Below are 22023 nucleotides of genomic sequence, written 5' to 3'. Positions count from 1 at the left end.
CTCACACTACCCCTCTGCATTGCACTCTCCACTGGCTACCTATTTCCACTCGCATCCAATTTAAGACCCTTGCTCTTGACTATCGCTCTATTCATCATACTGCCCCTTCCTATCTCCCCTCCTTCATGTCTCCTTGTATTCCGTCTCTGCTCATCAACTACTGGTCGACTTGTTGTGCCTTCGCTTCACTCTCCTTCCTTCCGTGCTCGTTCCTTCTCTTCCCTGGTCCTCCTGTGTTGGAACCAGCTACTGGTTATCCTCAGTTTTGAAGTCGTCTCAGAACCCATTTATTCAATATGTATTTGTAAATTCCTATTGATACAGTTTTTCAATTTTATTTATTTATAATTACTTTTATATATTGTTTTGCATTTCTTGCCTGAAATGTATATACATTTATATTTTGTTTAATTTTCTGTAAGTCACTTTGGATAAAAGCATCTGCTAAATAATAACAATAATAATAAATAATAATAATAATAATAATAATAATAATAATAATAATAATAATAATAATAATAATAATAATATTATGAAGAAAACACTGCAACTTGATATATATTAGGCCAACAAGAGACCAGTACAAGCATAGATTTGCTCTGGCAATTTTAACAAATTATTTTAAAGCATAAATCATCCACCTTAGGAGGTTCAGAATCAACAGTACTGGTTAAAAACCACTGAATAACTTCTAGCTCTGCTGTATAGTTTTAATATAATAGTGAATAATTCATGAAACGAACAGACACAGCAGATACTAAGCAGTAGTGGCTCCATGGGGTAGACAAGGGAGGCACTGCCGCCTCAAATTTAAGCAAAAAATAAATTTAAAAAAACAAACAAACAAAAAAAAACACAGCACCGAGGAGGCAGGAGGCGGGTCTCCTGCTGTGTCTGCCAATCATTGTTCTCACTCTGCCTGAACTCCAGCGTGCGTGGATTGTGTGGAAGGCGGCAGCAGAGAGAATGAGAAGTGAACTGGTAACTCTCCATTTTTTTGGTAATAATTTAAAAAAACTAAAACCATAACCAAACATACAAATGCGTAAAGTGCTTTATTTCAAAAGTTCAACTCTTGGTTTTCCGTCAATTTAAAGTCTGATAGATAATGCCATGGTATTTATGAAGAATAAGCTTGTTGGTTGGCAGTGAATTAGACCGATTTTTTAATTTTTTTATCATAATCGTCTGTCATTTTGGGGATTTAATTGTATTTTTATAATAGGCATATTATGTCTATCATTATTATTATTATTATTATTATTATGTCGGTACTATTGTCTGGTTTTAGCGCTTTGCATTGTTGGTGTATCGTATAGTAAACAAACAGAAGTGTTTAGGTAAATTGCAGCATTTGTACTGAATAGCATCTTTTCAAATGTAATCGCGAAAAAGTCGGACCCGCTGCCAGTATTTTATGCTTCCCCAATTCTTGGGGCCACCAGCCACTACTGATACTAAGAGGACCAAAATAACCTCCTCTTGAGGGATTTAACTTTAGAATTAAGAAATTCCATTAGTGTATTGTACATCCACTTCGCTTCCTTTCTTTGTAAATGAAATAAAACAAGAGGAAATAAAGCGGTGGGTGGCATTTGCAGATTATATCATGCAAAAACAATAGCTGCAAGTTACAGAGGTTATGGCATCCTCTCTACATGCACTTAATATGTGTCCCTCAAGAGCTGACTGCAGCCTAGCCATTACCATGCGTCACCCATCCACATCTCCTACCAGTATGAGAACAAAACAAAAACAGTGCAACACATATTAAACAAAAAACAACAGGGATGAATGAGTGAATTAATGAGTACACAATTAAAACACATCAACTGAAATAAAAACAAAAAAAAATGCATACTGTACCTCCAGGACAATTAAAGTGCCATCCTTGGAGGGAGTCATAGCAGGATCACTCTCGACATCGTCGTGAACAATCATTGTCTTTACCGATTCAGTTTCGCCATTACTCAATTTAGACGATCTGGTGAAAGCAAGCCAGCAGTAAAATTGATCAGTTTTATGAGCAACAGATACGTTTCCTGCAAATCACTTGCCAAATTAATAACTACTGGCAATGAATCTTGCACTGATGTTTCAGTTGCTGAACCTAATTCAGTTCAGTAAAGGATTTAGAACCAGATACAAATATACAATATATCATGTTCTATAAGAATGGTTTTGAAACTCAGATCTCCACCTTACTGAACTAAACAAACAGATTTACGTTTTCCCTGAATAAACCTTGAATGTCAGGTGCGTAGTAAAATTAGAGGCCTTTCAGAAAAAAAAAGTGGCAACTAAGCCTGCTCTTCTAGACAAGAGCACAAAACAGACATGTGTGGTTGAATTATGGCTCAGGCACCACCAAATTAAAGTGCTTTGTTACTAAGCTTAAATGGTTCAATGTAGCCATCACAGCTCCTCACATACGTTGCCCTGGAGTCATCTGGACCAGAGGTGGACTCGTCTGCTCCCTCTTGCTCCAAGTCATCATCCTCCTCATCGGTGGTCCCTGATTCTTCACTGGAGGAGGAGTAGTCTGTCACTTTATGAGGAGGCCGAGGGTCTTCAACTGCACGCAGCTCCTTGGCCAGAGCTGCAAGGTCCTGATGAGAGGTAGAGACAGCTGTGAAGCATCGGAGTGTCACATGAACAGGAACAACAAAAATACAAGAATGAGGTGGATCAATGAGGCTCAGGAGAATGCCAATGAGCTAGCAAATTCAAACTCAAAATAGTCTTGCAAACTGGATTCATGCACGAGTGGCACAGGTTTAATAAACATATTCTATGATTCTTAAACCTGGTGTCCTTTACCTTCTTTAAGCTGTTTTTGTTTGGCCGAGATTGTTTCTTTTGTTTGTGTAAACTGACAGGCTGCTCTGGAAAATGCTGTATTCATAGTTATACCTGCGCAGGTAACTGTCAACACTCCTAAGAATGCTTTGGTTCAAAGTCGTCCCCATTTATTTATTTATTTATTTTTACTGACGAGATTAAATTCGAGAGGTGTTTGCCCAGGTATCTGGGTAGAATTCTGAACAAAGGGTCTGTTGCCATGGTAACAAAATAGAATAATGGCTGGTTCTTTGTGTATTAAAAGGGAGTAACACCATCATGAGGTTGTTGGGACAGTGCCTCCAGAACCTAGAGATGGTATTTCTCCTGGTTATACACACTGAAACAGCAATTTTTTGTAATATGGATCTGTCTGAAATATGCGTCTTGCGTTTTGTGGGAGAACTGCATTTAAAAATCGGTTGGGAGGAGGGAGATGCAGACAACATGATGAAGCTCTGGGAGCAAGAAGTACTCTGAGATCGCCAATGATTGTGGCAATAAATCATATCATTGTCCAAGGAGTGTGGGACATTGAGTAGCACTGTGAAACACGAACAAGAACTGGAAACTCAACATTTAACGTTTTTTTTGATTGGCGCTGGCACTGGTTTGTTTTTTCAGACTGCGAGTAGATGACATTCTTGTGTTTCATTGGCTTTGATGGAGACTCCCTTATGTTCACTGAAACATCTCCAAAGAAGGTGCAATAGGAACCGAACACGTTCCCTGCTGTGCCCGAGTATTGGTAGCTCTTAAAATCAGTGAGACTTAGCTGGTGTCAATCCCTGCAGGGCTGATATTGATGCGACAGTCTCTGGGGTGCTTTATTAAGTGTCTAAATATTCCGCACAGGACTCCCCTAATGGTGCTGGGTTCGTAGTCAGAACAGTCGCGTTTTTTTAATTGAAAGATATAAAGTCTGATATAATACTGTGGAACTGTGTGGTGGGTATGGTTTCTATTGCCCGCGACTCACCGATTTTTGACAGTTTGGACTGCAGTAGATGAACGTCAAAGTTTTCTTTATGGTGTTCCGATTATTTTGCTTTTGGACAAATGCCAGTCTTTCTTCGGTAGTACCGTGGTCCTTTGAGAGAGCCATTACTTCACGTTGTTGGATTTACTCAGAGCGGGGAGTCGGCTTTCGTGTCTGGGTGGCGGTTAGACTGAAAGCCGGCTTTGCTCTGCACGAACCACACATTCCAATTGGTTTAAATGACAAGCCCAACGATAGTATCGTCACTTTACGTTCAGGGGTATTACAAGAATTTTATTGGATGACGCAGAGTTGTATTATTTAGGCATTTTTATATTTATTTATTTATTAATTAATTATATATAATATATATATATATATATATATATATATATTCTATCTATTTATATATGTGTGTGTGTATATATATATTATATATATATATATATATTATATATATATATATATATATATATATAAAAATGATCAACATACATTACTTGATTGATCCTCACTAAAACTAAACTTCAGTAGACTTGTGTAAAACACGTTTTCTCTTTGAATTAACAAAAATAAAAGTGAAAAAGAATGCAATAAACACATACTGTTCCCACAAGATGAATTCAAAGCTTTAACAGAACAAAATGTTGCTTTTTACTTTGTTTTGAAAGAGTTCAAGTTATTGCAGGCAATGGTTCACGGGGATGAGCTGATGGTGCTTGATAACCACTATAAGAACATAGCTTACCACTTCTCCCTATAGCATTCAGCAGTCATATGATTAGGTCATATGCAGCCACGTATGTTGATGTTGACAGACCAGAGAGTAAAAGAAAAATAAATAAATGCAAAAAAAAGTCAGAATATTTCATTTCTATAGCTTTTCTTAAAGCATGCTTTACTTTGGGGCTATGGTCCTACAGTATATTTTATTGAAATTGTGTAATATTACATTCCCTAGCCTTCACATATTGCCCATGTTCTTTGGTGAAAGAAAAGCAGGGGCTTTGTATTTCAAATAAGTGTAGAAATGTTTATAAAAAAAGTATTTAAAAACTAGTTACAGAATAAATCATCTTACAGCTGGCCTGCTTGGTCTGAAAACATCCTTTTTCTCTTCAGGCTTTTTAGAGGCATGTTCTTGTCTTTGTGATGGGGAACCCTCTGATTTTGAAGATGCTGGGAAAAAAACAAAAACAAAACACAAATCTAAAAGACAAAGCAAACAGGGTTCTCTATCCGATGAAGATAAATGTAAACAAGGGCAGTCAATGCTATGGCAAAGCATCCTGATCTGGCTGAAGATGTCCAGCACCCACTATCCAACACTAAACACACAAAGATTAAGACATTGCAATATCACTGCTGTGCTCACAGAGCATTCTAATCACTTCAGTGTTTTGTTAATCTCCTGTACTAACAGCCCAGCTTTGAATGGAGAGAGCTTGCTGTGCACTTCGAAAACCCAGGGGGCCAGATAACGAGAAGTTATTAATTACAATAATTTATTTATTTGTTTATTTAGCAGACGCCTTTACCCAAGGCGACTTACAGAGACTAGGGTGTGTGAACTATGCATCAGCTGCAGAGTCACTTACAACTACGCCTCACCCGAAAGACGGAGCACAAGGAGGTTAAGTGACTTGCTCAGGGTCACACTATGAGTCAGTGGCTGAGGTGGGATTTGAACCGGGGATCTCCTGGTTACAAGCCCTTTTTTTCTTTAACCACTGGACCACACAGCCTCCTACAATACATCTCCCAGCAACAGGGATGAGCAGATGATTCAAGAGCTCTGGATCCTTTGTGAAGAAAAGAGAGAAAAGGCGGGGACAAATGGGTGTCTGCCCAGTATAAAGGATTGTGTGGAAAGCATTGTGCACATTGGTATATTTTGTGTGTTCACCCTTATACAAGGAACACCTGTATTGAAAAGGAAATTAATGACAGTTATTCATGTGAGATTTATAAAGGGGGACTCTCATTAGGGGGTTTGGTTATGGGTAACCATAGCCATAAAGCATGTATATCACTAACAGGCCAATACGACTTATTGCATACTTAACATATTAAAAATGTCACATGTTATGCGACAAAGTTTGACAGTGAAATTTAAACTGCTGCTGACAGTTTAGACTTGGATGACCCTGTTCCCAAGTATCTTATCCAATTCTCACACGCTTGCATATAGTTCCAGTGTAGAGAGAGTGCTGTTTTTTTGCCCCTCCCTCACCTCTCCCTGCTCAAGCTAGATAAAATGAGTAATCGTTGTGAAACATAAGGTAGTCTTACATCTGACGCGAAACCGCTCCCCAGAGCCGCTCTGAGATCCCGGCTGGGAGCCTGAATTACTGGATCCTGAGGAGCTGCCACTGCCAGGTCTGGGCACCAGCTTCTCCACTCGCTCCCACAGCAGCCTGGGCTCAATATTGCTGTCAGGAGACAATCAAAATAATCCTTTAAAAAATCACCAAGACAAAAAGATCATAAACACTAAATATAAAAAAAAATACAACTAATGGGAGTTAATTCCAGATGTAGAATTAACTCCATTAGTTGTATTTTTTGTATTTAGTACTTATGTCTTAATCTGCAGAATTAAATGTTGTGTATCGCATAACAAATGGCAGGCAGGCTTGTTTAAATCAGATTCCAGATTTATTCTATGAACGTTATCAAAAAGGGGGGGACTTTTTTTATAATACAATTTATAAATTGAGAAGCTTTGTCTCTTATTTTTGCAAACTCATTGGGGGGGGGGGGTGGGGGGGCAGGGGTATTCAAATAACCTAAAAACAGCAACGGATATAAATACACTAGAGGATATAAATACAGTTGCCTTTAAAAAAAAGACAAATACACCTGCATACACTATAGGAGACAGTACTTTTCATAACCTTGGTTCAATTCAATCTTCGATATCATGCCAGTGAGTTAGCCAGAGGCACTTACTTTCACAGCAGATGCAAGATAATGTTATCTCTTGATTAGAGAACATATTGTTTCTAATGGCCTGTGTTATTGAGTCATTAGTGCAGTTATGATTTGTTAATTGTATCTGCTTAATATGTATTGAGATGAGATATAACCAGCCTACAATGGAAAAACTAGATTACAGATGGTGATCCTGTTCCTAAGGGAGAAGTAACTGCACCAATCAGAAAGAGCTGTAAAGAAGGACTGTATTGTAACATTCATTCACCATTGCTCGGTAACAACAATTATTCACATGGTAAAATTGATCGTTTCCCAGAAGTCCAAGTCCAACAAAGTGTTTTATAGGGCTGACTTTGTTCCCAGGTTTCAGGTCAATATTGATTTAACATCTCATCCGCAGGATGGAGCACAAGGGGGTTAAGTGACTTACTCAGGGTCACACAGTGAGTCAGTCAGTGGCAGAGGTGGGATTTGAACCGGTGACCTTCTGGTTACAACCCCTGAACTTAAACCACTGGACCACACTGCCTCAAGGGACAGAACCCAAATGGCAGGCTTAGACAGATCTTTTCTATACACTGCAAAGAGTTGCCACCTATGGACAAACCCCAAAGAATACCACGCCCTGTTTAAATCTCCCTTGGCAACACAGTGTTTATAAAACCTTGACTCCTTTCAGCCACTGCAACCTCTCAAGTATGTGTCATCTTTGTCAAAAACTTTGTTTTGTGGAATGCATGTTAACTGTACCTATCTAAATATCTGTATTAGCATATATTTACAGCAGGGTTGCCGTTGCTGTGCTGGAGTGCCGTTACATTCCGCAATTAATACGTCTGACTTTCTTATTTTCAGTTTGAAAAAAAATTAGCCTTTTTTCATCCTGAACTACACCAGAGTTTGAATATAAAATTAATTTTCAGTTATCAAACTAAAACAAAAGTGGCCAAAAATGAAAAGATAAAAAAATGTTCCTTAACGAAATGCTAAGAAACTGGAAAATGTTTAAAATAAAATTAAAACATGAAAAACTAATATTATGAGTTCATATTGTTTCACGAAAATGCTATATAAAATAGCAAAGACAAGCTGCAATGAATTCCTGCTCTGTGGCACTATTGCCCAAAGCTCATGGATGAATGTGTTTGCACTGTCAAAAAAGAGAACTGGAATTTTAAAGTGATTAATATGTTTTTTTGTATGCAGCAACTCAGTGTGAACCTAAGAGAGACTTAAAATGAAAAGATACTGAGAAACTTCTAAAATCGAAATATATCTTTCTGAATTTAGTTAACTGAAACTAAAGCTAAATAATTTTAAAACAAACGAAATTGAAATAGTAAATCTTACGAAACTGAATTGAAATGCTGAAACTGAAAACACAGTGGCTGGAGGTTGCATGCCTATTTGGCTGACAAGCACACCTTGGTGAATGTAAACAAACCGGACTATCAACAAGGTCTGGAAACTGAAAATCCCAAAAGGTGAACTATGAAAAAAGATTGCAGTGAAATGTATCATCAGAGGGCTTAGCAGCAAGACACAACCATTTGTTTTCTCAGTGTTTAGGTCAGAGAAGGGACATTAACCTTGTGGAGTTCCTTTGGCCAGCCTGGTTGCTGGGCTGACCGCTCCCCTGCAGTGGAGAGTCTCGACGGGACAGCACTGGAGACCTGGATGTGGTCCTCACAGGAACCTTTAAAAAAAACAGAGGCATTTACTTAACAGGAGTGCTAAAGCAGTTCAAGCACATTCAAATACATGAACACCTTGTCAAGCGCATGTGAAGTTCAAAGCCATAAAGCTGTCCCACCGAAAACGTAAAACCTACTACTGTATTTCCAAAGCTAAAATAAAATCAGCATTATTTAAATGATCTAGTGCATCCATTCTAACACAGCCACTGAAAGTATACCAAAAACTGAACAATTAAACAAAACAAACAAAAAACACAGGTTTGTGGGATGAGTATACCTACGAAATGTTTTGTAAGTGTGCATGGCATGAGTGATGCTAAAGCTGCAGAATGGCAAGTGCACAGAGGGGAAAATTAACTGGATTAGCAGGTGGCAGAGACTGACAAACTAAAAGCAACCGGCTATCAGAAAGGATTGCTGTGCTGCTTCATCCAATGTTTACGTCTCTTCGGTATTGAACGACACAATTTAGATAATGCATTCCTCCGTTTGTTTTTATTGCCCATTAAATATTTCAAAGCCAGCAGTAAAAAGGCTTTTTATTAAGGATTAATTTCTTCGCCAATACCTCAGGCCCTTCTGATTAATTCCACAAGATCCACCCCACCTTTCTGTCCCCAGGTAGCACAGATTCCTTCAATGCTGCCTCTTACCCTGGGAGGCACCTCCTCACTGTCTGCTCCAGACCAGACCCCTGGGTATCTATCCTTTTGGCTGGGGTCAGGCATGTCGGACCTAGGCTCAGAGCTTTGCTGCTTGTCATTACGTGAAGGTGGACATGGGTCCTGAGAGCGAAGATGGAGATGTGCAAAAATAGGAGAAGGGTCGCTGAAGGAATGGGATCGAGACACGGGGGAAGCGCTATTCTTGAGTGATGCCAGGTGGGACCACTGTACCTTACAGGGAGAGAACAAACAAATTTCAGCTTGAGTTTTGGTGCAGTGTGCAAGCCACAAAAAGGAGAAAATACAGAAAACGGAAATGAATTCAGACAAACATATGTACATATACAAATATGAAAGCTGACAAGCAGACATGCTCTAGCATTTATGGCACAAGTCTAATTAGATAAATGCCTGCATATACACATTATGTCCATGCACAATATAGCGTGTGTAACTTTTACACATTTATAGAAATAGTGAACATGAAAACAGGAAAAGTTCATATTTTAATAGTGCGGTCTCTGGAAGGTGCTGCAACGTTTAAGTTAATATTTAAAGACGAATTGGTCTTAATTGGTTGTCTGTACCTGAAAGCAATGAATATTGAATGCATTTTGTACCTGTGGTTCCATTGGCCTGTGCATTGCCGATGGGGCAGGCTCAGAGTTGCCATTTGAGAAAGACTCTGATCGGGAAGGCACTGGGGGCTCCAACACTTTGCTAGGCTGTTTTGATTGCGATTGAGGCGAGCCCTGAATAGTCTTTCGAAACCTTTCGTCAGCCTGGGTGAACAAATAAGGAACAATCTTATTTTGAAGCTTGGCTTGATTCTGTAGGCAGTGCAAGGCAGTTAATAGTAAGCATTAAAAGTAAAAAAATAAATAAATAATGTTCATGCCGTGACAAGACTCGAGACAAAACCCCTTTTCCTATACAAAACGCAAGCGTTCATCCACATAGATGGTATAAATAGCGAACGGGCATCAGGAGTACAAATGGAGAAAAGACATATTTGAAATAACGTTTTAATTATGTGGGGGAAAAAAAAAAATTGGCTTCTACATATTCCCTGTACAAAAGGGACAGCCAATCAATCATAGGCAGTATAGACCTATTTCTTTCATTAGGTTCATATGCTCAATCAGTAAGCATCAAGCTTAAATGCAGATGCTACTAATGTGATCAGGAAAGATAGGTTTTCTGCTTCATGGTTCTAAAACGATAACGCTATTGTATTAATTGATCATTGTTTACCAAACAATTCAATTCCAGCCAGTTTAATTCTAGTGCTGTACTTTTATTTAGCATTTTGGGAAAATTCTCAAATACAAATTACTTCCTTGATTAGTTTTATATCATCCTAAAACAGTATTACTTTATATAAAAAAAAAATAAAAAAAAGTGGTACTGTAGCATAGACATTCCAATGACTTGATTATTAACAATGAAGCAGAAAGTCAAAGATTTGGAGATAAATCGCACCCATCATGATGAAAGAATACCAGCGTGCTGCTCCACCTCAGCAACATGTATGCATAACTTCAGATCACCAAATCACAATCTCTCTGAATGCAGGGGTATGGACAACACAACATACTCTTTAACACTAGATTTAAAATGTACTTTTTCGTTGTAAATCGTATATGTATGTCCCTTTTGGCTTTTCCTAAATATATTAATTCAATATCCAGATGCCATTTGATAGCCAGAATCATAAAACTCAAAAGTTATAAACAGTTCTACTTAGAACCGCCACATGGGTCAATGTGATGGTTTTTTTTTGTTTTTTTTTTTATTTCAAACCTCTTTGTTTGTAGATGGACTACGAGACAGAGATTGCTATGATTGTGGATTTGTCAAGATGCCAGCTCAGTGAAAGCCTAGTTGCTTATTTTTCAAATGTACTTGGAGACAATCCTTCATTTTGTTCCACAAATGCAAATGGGAATATATCAGAAGGAAATATTTAAATAGTGAAAGTAGTCATTTTGATTGGAATATGGCAAGCTGCACTCAGATGCATACAGCAAATTGAAATGACAGGTAGGATAACAACTTGTGCCTAATATGAAATGTATGTTATATAATTATTTTTTATATAGTAATAAAAAACAACTGATTTTACAGGTTTGTATTTACCAGTTTACACAATAGTGTTCAATGGAACTGCGTCTGTGTTTCCAACACAATTCCTGGATGCAGGCACAGTCAGCTGGCAGGCGCTTACGCTCCTCCATAGAGTACAATGGAGCCGTCATACCGGAAGTAGCGTTATATTTTCTTTTTATGTAGTATTAGAAACAATGACTTCGGTTTTATAGTTTTGTGTGTACATGTACCCGTTTACACCTGTACACAGGTATACATACCCATTTCTTTTGAAATGTGTATTATATTATTTCACTGTTTGTAGTCGTGCTGTAGATGCGCTCATTTTAAAAATAAGCCTTTATGTTTAATTGTCCATTTAAATACAGTGTTTCTGCGATGCAAATGTTAGATATGATGTTCATGAATAAAACTTTTCAGTTGTATCCGATAGTATGTCTTTCATTTTCATAACAAAGCAGTTTAAAAATGTATGGGTCAAAGTGACCCACGTGGCGGTTCTAGGTAGTTCAAAAATCAAGCGGTTCTATTGTTAAGACCATTAAATACAAGGCAGCTCCATCTGCAGTGATTTTTATATTAAAGCATTTATTAATGTTTGCTGAAATTGAGGAAAGCCCAGTCTAATTTGTCAGTGCAATGCAGAAAATGCACACACACGCACACACACACACACACAAAGCAAGCCAGCAGTTCTCAAAGCATCATTATGTATCTATAGAAAGAGACACATGCTACACAAGCGAGACTTCATTAGGATGGTAAACTCTTTGGGTGTAGCTTTGGGTAAATCACTCACTTGACACAGCGTAACCATCCGAAAATGTGTGCGGTTTCTAGCCGCGAGCCTGATCATGATTATTGTGTATGAATTAATCCTTCAACCCACCCTCCCGTTCACGTAGGAATGGCACCCTATAAAGCACAATGATTATGAGGAATGCTCTATTGAATTATTAAGGAAATGGAGTAGGCAGTAGTTGGAAGGCAGTTCGGTCCAGCAGTCAGTCAAGGAAGAACAACCAAGAGATCCTGGGTTCAAATCCCAGTTTGGCCTCTAGCTCACTGTGCGGGTCAATGGACTTGACCGACCTTGTACTTCAGTCTTGGCAGTACAACTTGGAAGCAGCAGCAGGCCAGCTACTTAAAAATGAGATGCTGAATCTCAAGCTATGTAGTGAATAAAAAAATAAATAAATAAATGTAAATCAAAATCAAGATTATGCTGCTCACAACACCAATGCCACCACTGAGCACCCCTAGGACTATGGTGATGTGTGATATAATCCGCCAGAAGCAATGGCACTGTGGTTCACCTCTCTCGCTCGCTCTGCTGGTTCATGGGGCTGGGGTTTCAGCTCTGCGGGCTGGTATGGTTGCTGCTGCCTATGGTCGTGCTGCAGTGAAAGAAGGTAGGCCTGCTCCTGCTGTAACTGACGTTGCAGTCTCTCTGCCTGACGCTGCTCTTCCATCTCCCGCCATTTGTACTCCTGATGTACAGAGAGTGCAAGGGTTCAGGTATACATGGGTACACAGGTCAGGTCTTGCTTCTTTAACACTAGCAGTGCCCGCGAAGGCTCAAGCTTGCATTCCAGAGTCCAAAAGACTACCTGGGCATGTCGTTCGCCTCCGACGATCAGTCTTGCAGAACTAATTCAATTTGAAAAGTTTGCACCGGCCTTTGATTTATTCATCCTGGTCTTCTTCATAGCAGCAAATGGGCCAAATAGAATTTAAAAATCAGCCAGGGCACAGCTAAGGTTAAAGAATAATAATTTTATTTTTTTTTAAAGTTTTTAGATTTAGGTATTGGGGCCTAATCATCTGTAGGTCTCTGGCTGTACAAGCATTTGCACCACTGACAAATTCCTGGGGTGAGCATGGCTGGCAGAAAACATACAAGCAAAACCAAAATAAATCTGGCTAGCTAACTGGAGGCCAGTGAAGGGCTAGAGACAAAAAGGAAGTGCCACTTGTGTTGAACGATCAAGACTCTGCCAGTGGCATCCAGGGCTGACTGTGGGAAACTCCATGTATACACAGGACACACTCTTCTTAGGAAAGCAGCTCCATCCAGCAGGTGGCAGTGCAACTGCTAATCCGCAGAGTGACTTGTTAGCTGGAATTCTGAACTTCTTGAATTAAAGGGCTCGTTCCGATAGCTTGTCTGTGTGCTCCCCACCATTCAAACCTCACCACACTATTTACTGACGAGTTACACCCTTATCGTTATGTCTCAAGATTCTTTACCAATTTCCTCTGCTTTCGTTATTGTGTGAAACGCCACCATTCTACCCACCTATTTTTACAAACAATTAAGAAAAATATGTTGTTAAACTTATCAAGAAATATAATTATGATATGGGGTGGGTTATCAGAGATAACCAGACACTCCCTCTCATTAAACTTAGCCAAGGTAAGGCCTCTTTCTTAAGTTAGTAATAGTGTATGTGTTTACTGATGTCACATTTAACCTTATATACTGTTAAAAACAGATATGATGATTCAGTATTTACAGTGCAGTGAAAGTATTTGCCCTCCGTCTGATTTTCTGCATTTTTGCATATTTATGACACTGAATGTTATCAGATCTTCAACGAAAACCTAATATTAGATAAAAGGGACCCTGAGTGAACAAATAACACACATATTTCATTTATTTATTAAAAGAAAGTTATGCAACACCCAATGCCCCCGTGTGAAAAAGTAAATCGCCCCCTTAGACTCAATAACTGGTTACGCCACCTTTAGCAGCAATAACTGCAACCAAACACTTCCTGTAGTTATTGATTAGTCTCTCACAGCGCCGTGGAGGAATTTTGGCCCACTCCTCCATGCAGAACTGCTTCAACTCAGCGACATTTGTGGGATTTGAGCATGAACTGCTCGTTTCAGGTCCTGCCACAACATCTCAATGGGGTTTAGGTCTGGACTTTGACAAGGCCATTCCAAAACTTTAAAATTTCTTGTTCTTCAACCATTCTGATGTAGACTTGCTTGTGTGGTTCGGATCATTGTCTTGCTGCATGACCCAGCTGCGCTTCAGCTTCAGCTCACGGATGGATGGCCTGACATTCTCCTGTAGAATTCTCTGATAGAGCAAAATTCATGGTTCCTTCAATGATGGCAAGGCGTCCAGGTCCTGATGCAGCAAAGCATCCCCAAACCATGACACTATCACCACCATGCTTGACCGTTGGTATGAGGTTCTTACTGTGGAATGCAGTATTTGGTTTTCGCCAGACATAACTGGGCCCATGTCGGCCAAAAAGTTCCACTTTTGACTCATCTGTCCATAGAATATTGTTCCAAAACTCTTGAGGATCATCCAGGTGCTTTTTGGCAAACTTGAGACGAGCATTCATGTTCTTTCTTAGTGAGCAATGTTTTCCGCCTTGCTACTCTGCCATGAATCCCATTTTTGCCCAGTGTCTCTCTGATGATGGAGTCATGAAGACTGACCTTAGCCGAGGCGAGAGAGGCCTGCAGATCCCTGGATGTTCTAGGCTTCTTTGTGACTTCCTGGACGATTTTACGCCTTGCTCTTGGAGAGATTTTGGCAGGATGGCCACTCCTGGGAAGATTCACTACTGTCCCAAACTTTCTCCATTTGGACAATATGGCTCTGACTGTGGTTCGGTGGAGCCCCAGAGCCTTAGAAATGGCTTTGTAACCCTTTCCAGACTGATAGGCATCAACAACTTTTTTTCCCCGGAGGTCTTCAGGAATTTCTTTTGCTCGTGGCATGATGTGCCTCTAGAACCTGTGTGCTAACAACTTCACTCTGATGGTAAGGGCCAAAGTTAGTCAGATTTATATTGGGCAGTGCTGGCCCAAATCAGGCCTGGTTGTTAACCAAAGTACTCAAACAGCTGACCCTAATTATCTCTTTAATTGGGTTGAGTTAACTAGGGGGGGGGCAATAACTTTCACACCTGAAGATTGCATGTTTGATTACCTTGCACACATGAAAGAACTACCAAACTTTGGTGTCATTTTTTCTCTCAGACCCTCTATATACTACTACAACAACCCACAAAAAAATCTGACCAAATACAATGTGAAAAATGTGCAAAAATGCAGAAAATCAGACAGGGGGGAAATACTTTCACAGCACTGTATATAATGGTCAAATTAGGCACACATTACAGTAGGAGTTTAACAATGCTGATAAGGATCATCTCACCCCAAAGACAAGCTTAGCAGCAGCCTTAGTGACATATTTCCTTTCTAAAGCCTGCAGCAACAACACAGCACCTGGCCACATAAATCCCCCCATTAATGTTCAGCTATAAATGTGGCTGTACCCAAATACTCTGGTAAAGCTTTTAGTGTACAATATTGACAGCCCTTTAACAAAACACTGCTGTTGCTGCTGCTTGTAACACACACACAGTAGGTGCAGCTGTGTCCCAGGTGCACAGTGCAACTAAGGCTCCAGCGAGATCAAATCGTCCAAACTTGTGAATCAAAAAGATAACAGTGAGTTACCAGTAACATGGCCTGCTCATGGAGCAGCTGCTGCTGAAGAATTTCCAAGTGCCGCTGTTCCTCCTCCAGCTGTCGCCTGATGTACTCCTGCCACACAGAACCACACACAATAATTAATATTGGGACAAGGAGGCAGAGCACTGCAAGACATGCCTTCTCTGTCAGTTCAGTGCGAGCTAAAAATCTCCCAAATGGTTGTTTTTACCATTCCTATGAAATGACTCTTGCGGATGGTTTAACCCCCAATATGGTTCATTCTAACACTTCTGATTCTTCTACTGAAGCACCACATGCACATGGACAGAGGTGATTGCTGTTGCAGCACTTTGTTTACATTTACCTTGATAAATACACCTTCATATTGTACATACCCAATCTTAAGACACATGTCACACTAAAAAGAAATCCAATTAAACAACGAAGCCAGAACATATGCATTATACTGCTAACTATCCCTGTGTATTTGAAAAAATCTGGGAACTGCATATCTGATGTGAATCCTTTTAGATTACATGACAGTTTAAAATGGCACTGAGGTTGAAACTACAGTCTGGGTATGATGACCAAGTCATTAGCCTTACCCATTTAATAACTATTCAGTATGTGTTTGTGACCAATAACCAGGGTTCTCCCGAGGAATTCTGTACAGCCGGGAGCACTTTTAACGGAAAAATAAAACTTCCCTTACCTTAAATATATAATACAAAAAAGAATTTGATTAATGTGTTGTCTTTCGTTGACTGTATCTGGTTGCTCTTTTTTATGTTCTACATTCTTTTTCATTTACTGTTTTTTATTATGGTAAATTACCAGGCTTATTTAGATACTATGATTTGACTGGGGAAAGATAACTTAGGTTTATTGGAGTTCACAAAAAAAAAAATAGAAGAAAACGGTAACCTTTTCACTTCCTTTTTAGCTTAATTATTGAGCTTATTGCTTCATTTAAATTGTTTTCTTAAGTTTTCAGGGCATTTTATTAATGCACGTCTATTTTTGTTTTTCGCTGTTCTACATTTTTTGAATGCAACTGTTCATTTTAATCTTTTTTTTTCACAACAGTACTCACACATGTTTGGTCACCATCATAACTGCTGCATGAAACCAGTGTGTAATAATCCAAGCACCTCTGCACATAAGCGTACAGCCTCTATACATGAACCCCCAATATCTCTCACAAGCACCTGGGTATTTATGATATCATAACAAAAGGAACACTTTTTGGTGCATTTGTACAGCTATTATGTACTATATATAACCTTACAGTACAATAAGCATTTAATATTTTTGCTTTGAAAATACAGTTTTTTTCAGCAGTCATTTGAACGTTTTAGCCTCTTGAAGTGCTTAACACAAAAAACCTGCCCCTTCTGATTGGTTAAATATTGTGTTAAGACGTAACACAGCTGTGGTTCCAAGATTATTATTTTTTTCACCCAAAAAACGCGCAAGTGATCCAGTCTGCTAGAAGCACAATCAATCCTTATTGTTAAAGGCACAGTAGCATCTGCAAGACGGGCAGACCGGGGTTTTTTTTTTCAGCAGGGCGGCGACAGGGAGCTGAATAGGTCTGGGGAGAACCCGGATAACCCCAACCTTTGCCTTCACAAGAACAATTTTGCTTTACCATTTACTTAAGTTACATTCAGATACCTTATATTCACTCATGTCTGTCCATTCATTTATTTATTTATTTATTTTGCATATAAATTATTAGTTGTGCCAAAGCAGAGCTTTAATATTACTTATGTTTTGAACTAAAAAGTAAAACTGCTTTTACTCTATTCACCAACATAATATTTTGCCTGTTTTGATCATTTATAAAACTATTGAAAGCAGCGACGTTTTTTCAAAATATACTGTGGGATACTGGCTATGAATTTCATGTATGGGTCCACTATAGGTGTTCTACATTCCTGTTCTAGAGCTTCTGGCTGGGACCCAGCAGTGCTGATCCTACCTGCTCTCTCTCGACCCTCCTCTTCTCCTCCTCCGCTCTCCTGCGCTCCTCCTCCTCCTTGCGCCTGCGTTCCAGCTCTTCCACTCGGCGCTTCTCTTCCTGCTCCCGCCGTCTCTGTTCCCGCTCCTGTTGCCGCCGAACCTCTCGCTCACACCTTTGTTGCTAAAGAAATGAAAGAACGACCATTACCTTGCGGTCCCGCGGACACATGGATACTTACAGCCACACTAATTCATCTGACAACAGAGGTGGGAATAAGAGCCCAATTAGCTAACCTACTTCAGATAAAGTGCACTCACTGAAGAGATTCACCAGCCCACTGCGTCACGTACTGTACACAGATTCTTCAGGTGGGGATTTAAAGGCTGATGTGTGTTTCCATCTACAGTACGACTGCTTGTCAGGCTGTCAACTCTATTTATATTCTGTTTGATTTACAGTGGTGGAGGTCCAGGTAATGAGCATTGCGTGAATGTGTTTTGTGTATGAAGCACAGTTTAAGTGTTTTGCCAGTACAGCCTTATATGAAACCCTTAGGTCAACACTGATTGCAAAATGCTTTTCAGGTCAGTTTTGAACCCGTTTACTTGAACAGATCAAAATCAAGGATGTAACTGAACAGTACTGTCACAATATGATGAGTCTGACAATGTGTGATTTGTAGCAAGATAAAATCAAAACATTGCTAAAAAGCAAAAAAAACCCAAAAAACTAAATGAGAATCATGTGTACTGATCATTCAAGAATCATTTTAAGGACTGCAGATCGTGATTTAGTGCTTTTTCGTCACATATCAATGTGTAGCACGCATGTATCCCGTTTAACTAATGCATACATTATTGTTTCAGCTCGAGACCAGAGACTGTATAGGCATGCTTGCCAGAGCACTGTTCTTGCCTCTGTAGCGGGTGGTCCTTCCAAAACAGGGGTGTGAAGCACATCTACCACTTGCCTAAACCAGGCTTTGTAGAGAAGGGCTTTAGGGCCATCAATCCAACACAATTTAAATGCTAGTTGAGGCACCTAGCTTTTCAATGCACTGTAATTTTAAATACTTTGCAGGTAGTGTCTTGCTGAGTTAGAGACTGTGATGGTTCCCAAACTACACAGAACAGTTTGAACTTGTGTTTAAGGTATTTTGCCTGGATATACTGCATTACAGGTGTTTAAGTGCAAAGACAAAAAATAACACCTGAGTGTGCATGTTACCGCAGCATGTGACAGGTGTGGAATCTTCTGCCACTAGAACTGACCATGCATTTCCTCCCCGCTACTTATGAATAACATGGCATACAGTAGAGTAGAAACATGGTGATAAGCACATCTGTTCAGGTCTAATACTGCACAATTGCTTCATACCAAAACCCTGATTTGTGCTTTATGCTACTGTTAATCTATCAAGTACTAGAACCAAATCACAGTTGTCAGAGTTTTAAAGCTTTAAGTCCCTGCCTTTTTAGTCAGCAGAGGTGATATGTTTTAAATGTTCAAAGAACTAAATTGTGATATTAAACGTGGGTGAGTTTATAAACCTATACCACAGTGTTTTTTAAATTCTATCGCCCACAGAAAAAAAAAGAAAGTTAAATTGGTGCCAGTCTGCAGAGAAAACAAATTCGTGGGGCACAACGGTGTCATTGTCTGCGTGCCAAATTAAACAAAAGAGATAGGAGTTTCTTGCGCCAACCACCACCTTCCTGTCAGTAACCACTGTAGCAGCCCTGCCAAAAAGCAGGGATGCTTCGCACCTGACAACTTCAGCTCCTTGGTAATTGTGGATTGACAAGACGAGCAACTTCCAAAATAAGCATTTCTTTTGAATCCCGACTTCTAGTTATCAATCGTCCATAATTTCACTACCAGTCTCATTGAAACTATTTATCAGTTGTTTATGAACTTTAAAAAGATGCTTTTAGACACTTCCTTCTATATAAAAGCGTGTAATGTCACTGCAGTTCATTGTAACTTCCTATATTGTAGGATATATTGACAATTACTGCAATCAGATACTGTGATACCAATAAAGCAAATTACAACAGGAGGGGCCTGTGATTCACTATTGCTTATAGGAGGTTGTATTTGTATTTTTTATTTTAAAGCCTTGGTGAGGTCTCCCTTAAAAACCTTTTTATGTAATATCAACCAAGTACTTCAGCAAGTGTTGTAAGCAAGCTATTGAGGAAAGTTTAACTGATTCTGTGAAATATATATAAAAAATAATAATAAATCAGGCTGTTATCTGTATTTTACAGTTTGATTTACAGAAGTTAATCATAACTGAAGTGTAGAGTGACTGAAAGCCTTCTCGGAGCAGTACCTCAGCAAGGACTGAATGGACGATAGCAGCTCAGCTTTGAAGATTGGAATAAATACAAAGAATCAGCCTGACATTTACTTAGTGCAAAACAACTTGTTATTTTGTCATTTCAAGATATATCCTTTATGTAGCAGCAGTCTGGTAAAAAAAGATAAACACCATCAATAAAAGATTGCTACTCTGTGACGGAACATGTTCAAATTAGTCATAAAACTGTACCAGACACTTCAAAAACAAATTATTCAGGATTTTCAGGTTAGATTTTCAAAATGTCACATTTTTCAATGTGTCAGTTTTCATTAAGTATATGGGAAACTATAAAGCAGTATGTAATTAAATATGTAAATATAACATTATTTCAGCAGGTTTCATTGACTATGAAACAAAATTAGTTCATTCTATAGGGTGATGCAAAACTTTTGGCTATAGCTGTAGGGCAGATTAACAGAAATACAGGGACATATTTACAAGATAAAAAAAGATGAGTGTTTATACATTATTATGCAGCTCGATCAGCTGTTTAAAAGCCAAGTGACCAATCTGCCAAAAGTATTGGGCAGTACATAAAAGCATATTTTAAATTCATAACACAATTGATAATTGTGATGCTCCCACAGCATTCAGTAAAAAAGCTAACACGCAAGACTATAGTGAAATTAAATCTAAAATGTCAGATACATGTTTAAAAAAAAAAAGGGGGGGGGGGGGTATCTGGCTTCCCCCACGCAATGATAATTCACACAATCAGGAAAGTGACATTCCAATTTCGAGCTTTTGTGCAATCTCTTGTTTCAAATCAAAGGCATTTTAGCTAATAAATGGCAGAGAGGGAAGAGTGTGCTTGAGACATCTTGACCTTGGCATGTGCTTAAATAAGGTCTGTGACCTCTTAATCTTGCTTTCGGTTTTCATGCTCCCGCTATTTGGAACCCTTGTCACGTTGGTCTGTTTTGATTTCCTAAATTATAAATAGGGCTTCAGGTTTTCCTGTAATTATTTTTCCCTTTTAAAAAAGATGCTTATTTTTTGAATTTTCTGTCTTTGTAGATGTACAAAAATCTGTGAGATATATATATAGATATATATATAATATATATATATATATATATATATATATATATCTATATATATATATATATATATATATAGTTCAAAAAGAGCTAACTGGTTCTATCTGATATTGCCCAAAATGTAGTAAACTGTCACATGCCCCAGGAGTAAGTGAACACAAAATATGTAGTCGTCTCTCGTGTTGTGTTTATGGGATCCTAAAACCTGAAAACCCAGTAAAAATCAGGAGACAAGATCTCAGATTAAAAATAAATAAATAAAATAAGCTTTAAAACAATGAATAAGGGATTTCAGATTTCATTCTACCATGTGGTTCTGCAACAGACAGTAGCCAAGTGCAAGTTGCACTTTGGTTTAATAAAAACCAAGCCTATTCATCCTTGTTTTTGCCACAAGTGTGGTTCAGCCCACCCCGCCCCCACCCCACCCCTCCACATGACCCAGCTCATCTAATTAATACCATCCTATACACGGACAGACTGTTCCCTATAAGTACTAAAGAAATCCATCCAAGTCACAAATAAAATACCCTCCACACCACATGCATAGGCTTAACACAGTGTTCATCCCTGTATCCTAGTGGAATATTACACTCTGGCATGAGGCCCAGACCCCTGTGCACTGACACACAATCTAAATGGTCTAGGAACCCTGCCAACATTTTAATAACAGGCTTGTATTTTATTTTATTTTTTTAAACCATTTTTTCAGGGAGCAGGTCTGTGTTCCAGCAGCTGTTTGCAAATGACTGGACCACATACAATATATGGCTTAATCTGTGATCTGTGCAGTAGAGATATCTAACAGGACTGCCAAACCTGTCTCTCTCTCTCACAGACACAGACACACATGCGTTTTGAAATATATTAAAGGGCAAGTAATCTGCTTTTGAAAGGGTTATTTGTTCACACTACACACTGACTAAATAACTGACAGTGGTTGCAATCCAGAAGTCA

The 22023-nt window shown here is 38.9% G+C and overlaps 1 protein-coding gene across 10 annotated transcripts in view; it reads right to left on the bottom strand.

The window, feature by feature from the left end:
- LOC117406164 (mitogen-activated protein kinase kinase kinase kinase 4) overlaps positions 1–22023 on the bottom strand; it is a 96752-nt gene that overhangs the window by 20402 nt on the left and 54327 nt on the right. For 5 of the 10 annotated variants that reach the window (XM_059030234.1, XM_059030236.1, XM_059030239.1 and 2 more), the window contains 10 exons: positions 17680–17841; positions 15720–15806; positions 12545–12718; positions 9740–9901; positions 9108–9350; positions 8347–8453; positions 6113–6252; positions 4902–4999; positions 2434–2609; positions 1867–1984 (listed from right to left, as the gene is read on the bottom strand). In XM_059030234.1, the coding sequence (XP_058886217.1) occupies positions 1867–1984; positions 2434–2609; positions 4902–4999; positions 6113–6252; positions 8347–8453; positions 9108–9350; positions 9740–9901; positions 12545–12718; positions 15720–15806; positions 17680–17841 (1467 nt within the window). The remainder of the gene's footprint in view (positions 1–1866; positions 1985–2433; positions 2610–4901; positions 5000–6112; positions 6253–8346; positions 8454–9107; positions 9351–9739; positions 9902–12544; positions 12719–15719; positions 15807–17679; positions 17842–22023) is intronic. The other 5 variants (XM_059030241.1, XM_059030243.1, XM_059030237.1 and 2 more) reach the window with 4 other exon arrangements.

The sequence above is a fragment of the Acipenser ruthenus genome, chromosome 9, assembly GCF_902713425.1.
Source record: "Acipenser ruthenus chromosome 9, fAciRut3.2 maternal haplotype, whole genome shotgun sequence".
In the NCBI taxonomy this organism is placed as follows: domain Eukaryota; kingdom Metazoa; phylum Chordata; class Actinopteri; order Acipenseriformes; family Acipenseridae; genus Acipenser; species Acipenser ruthenus.
This window is presented reverse-complemented; position numbering and strand designations above follow the sequence as displayed.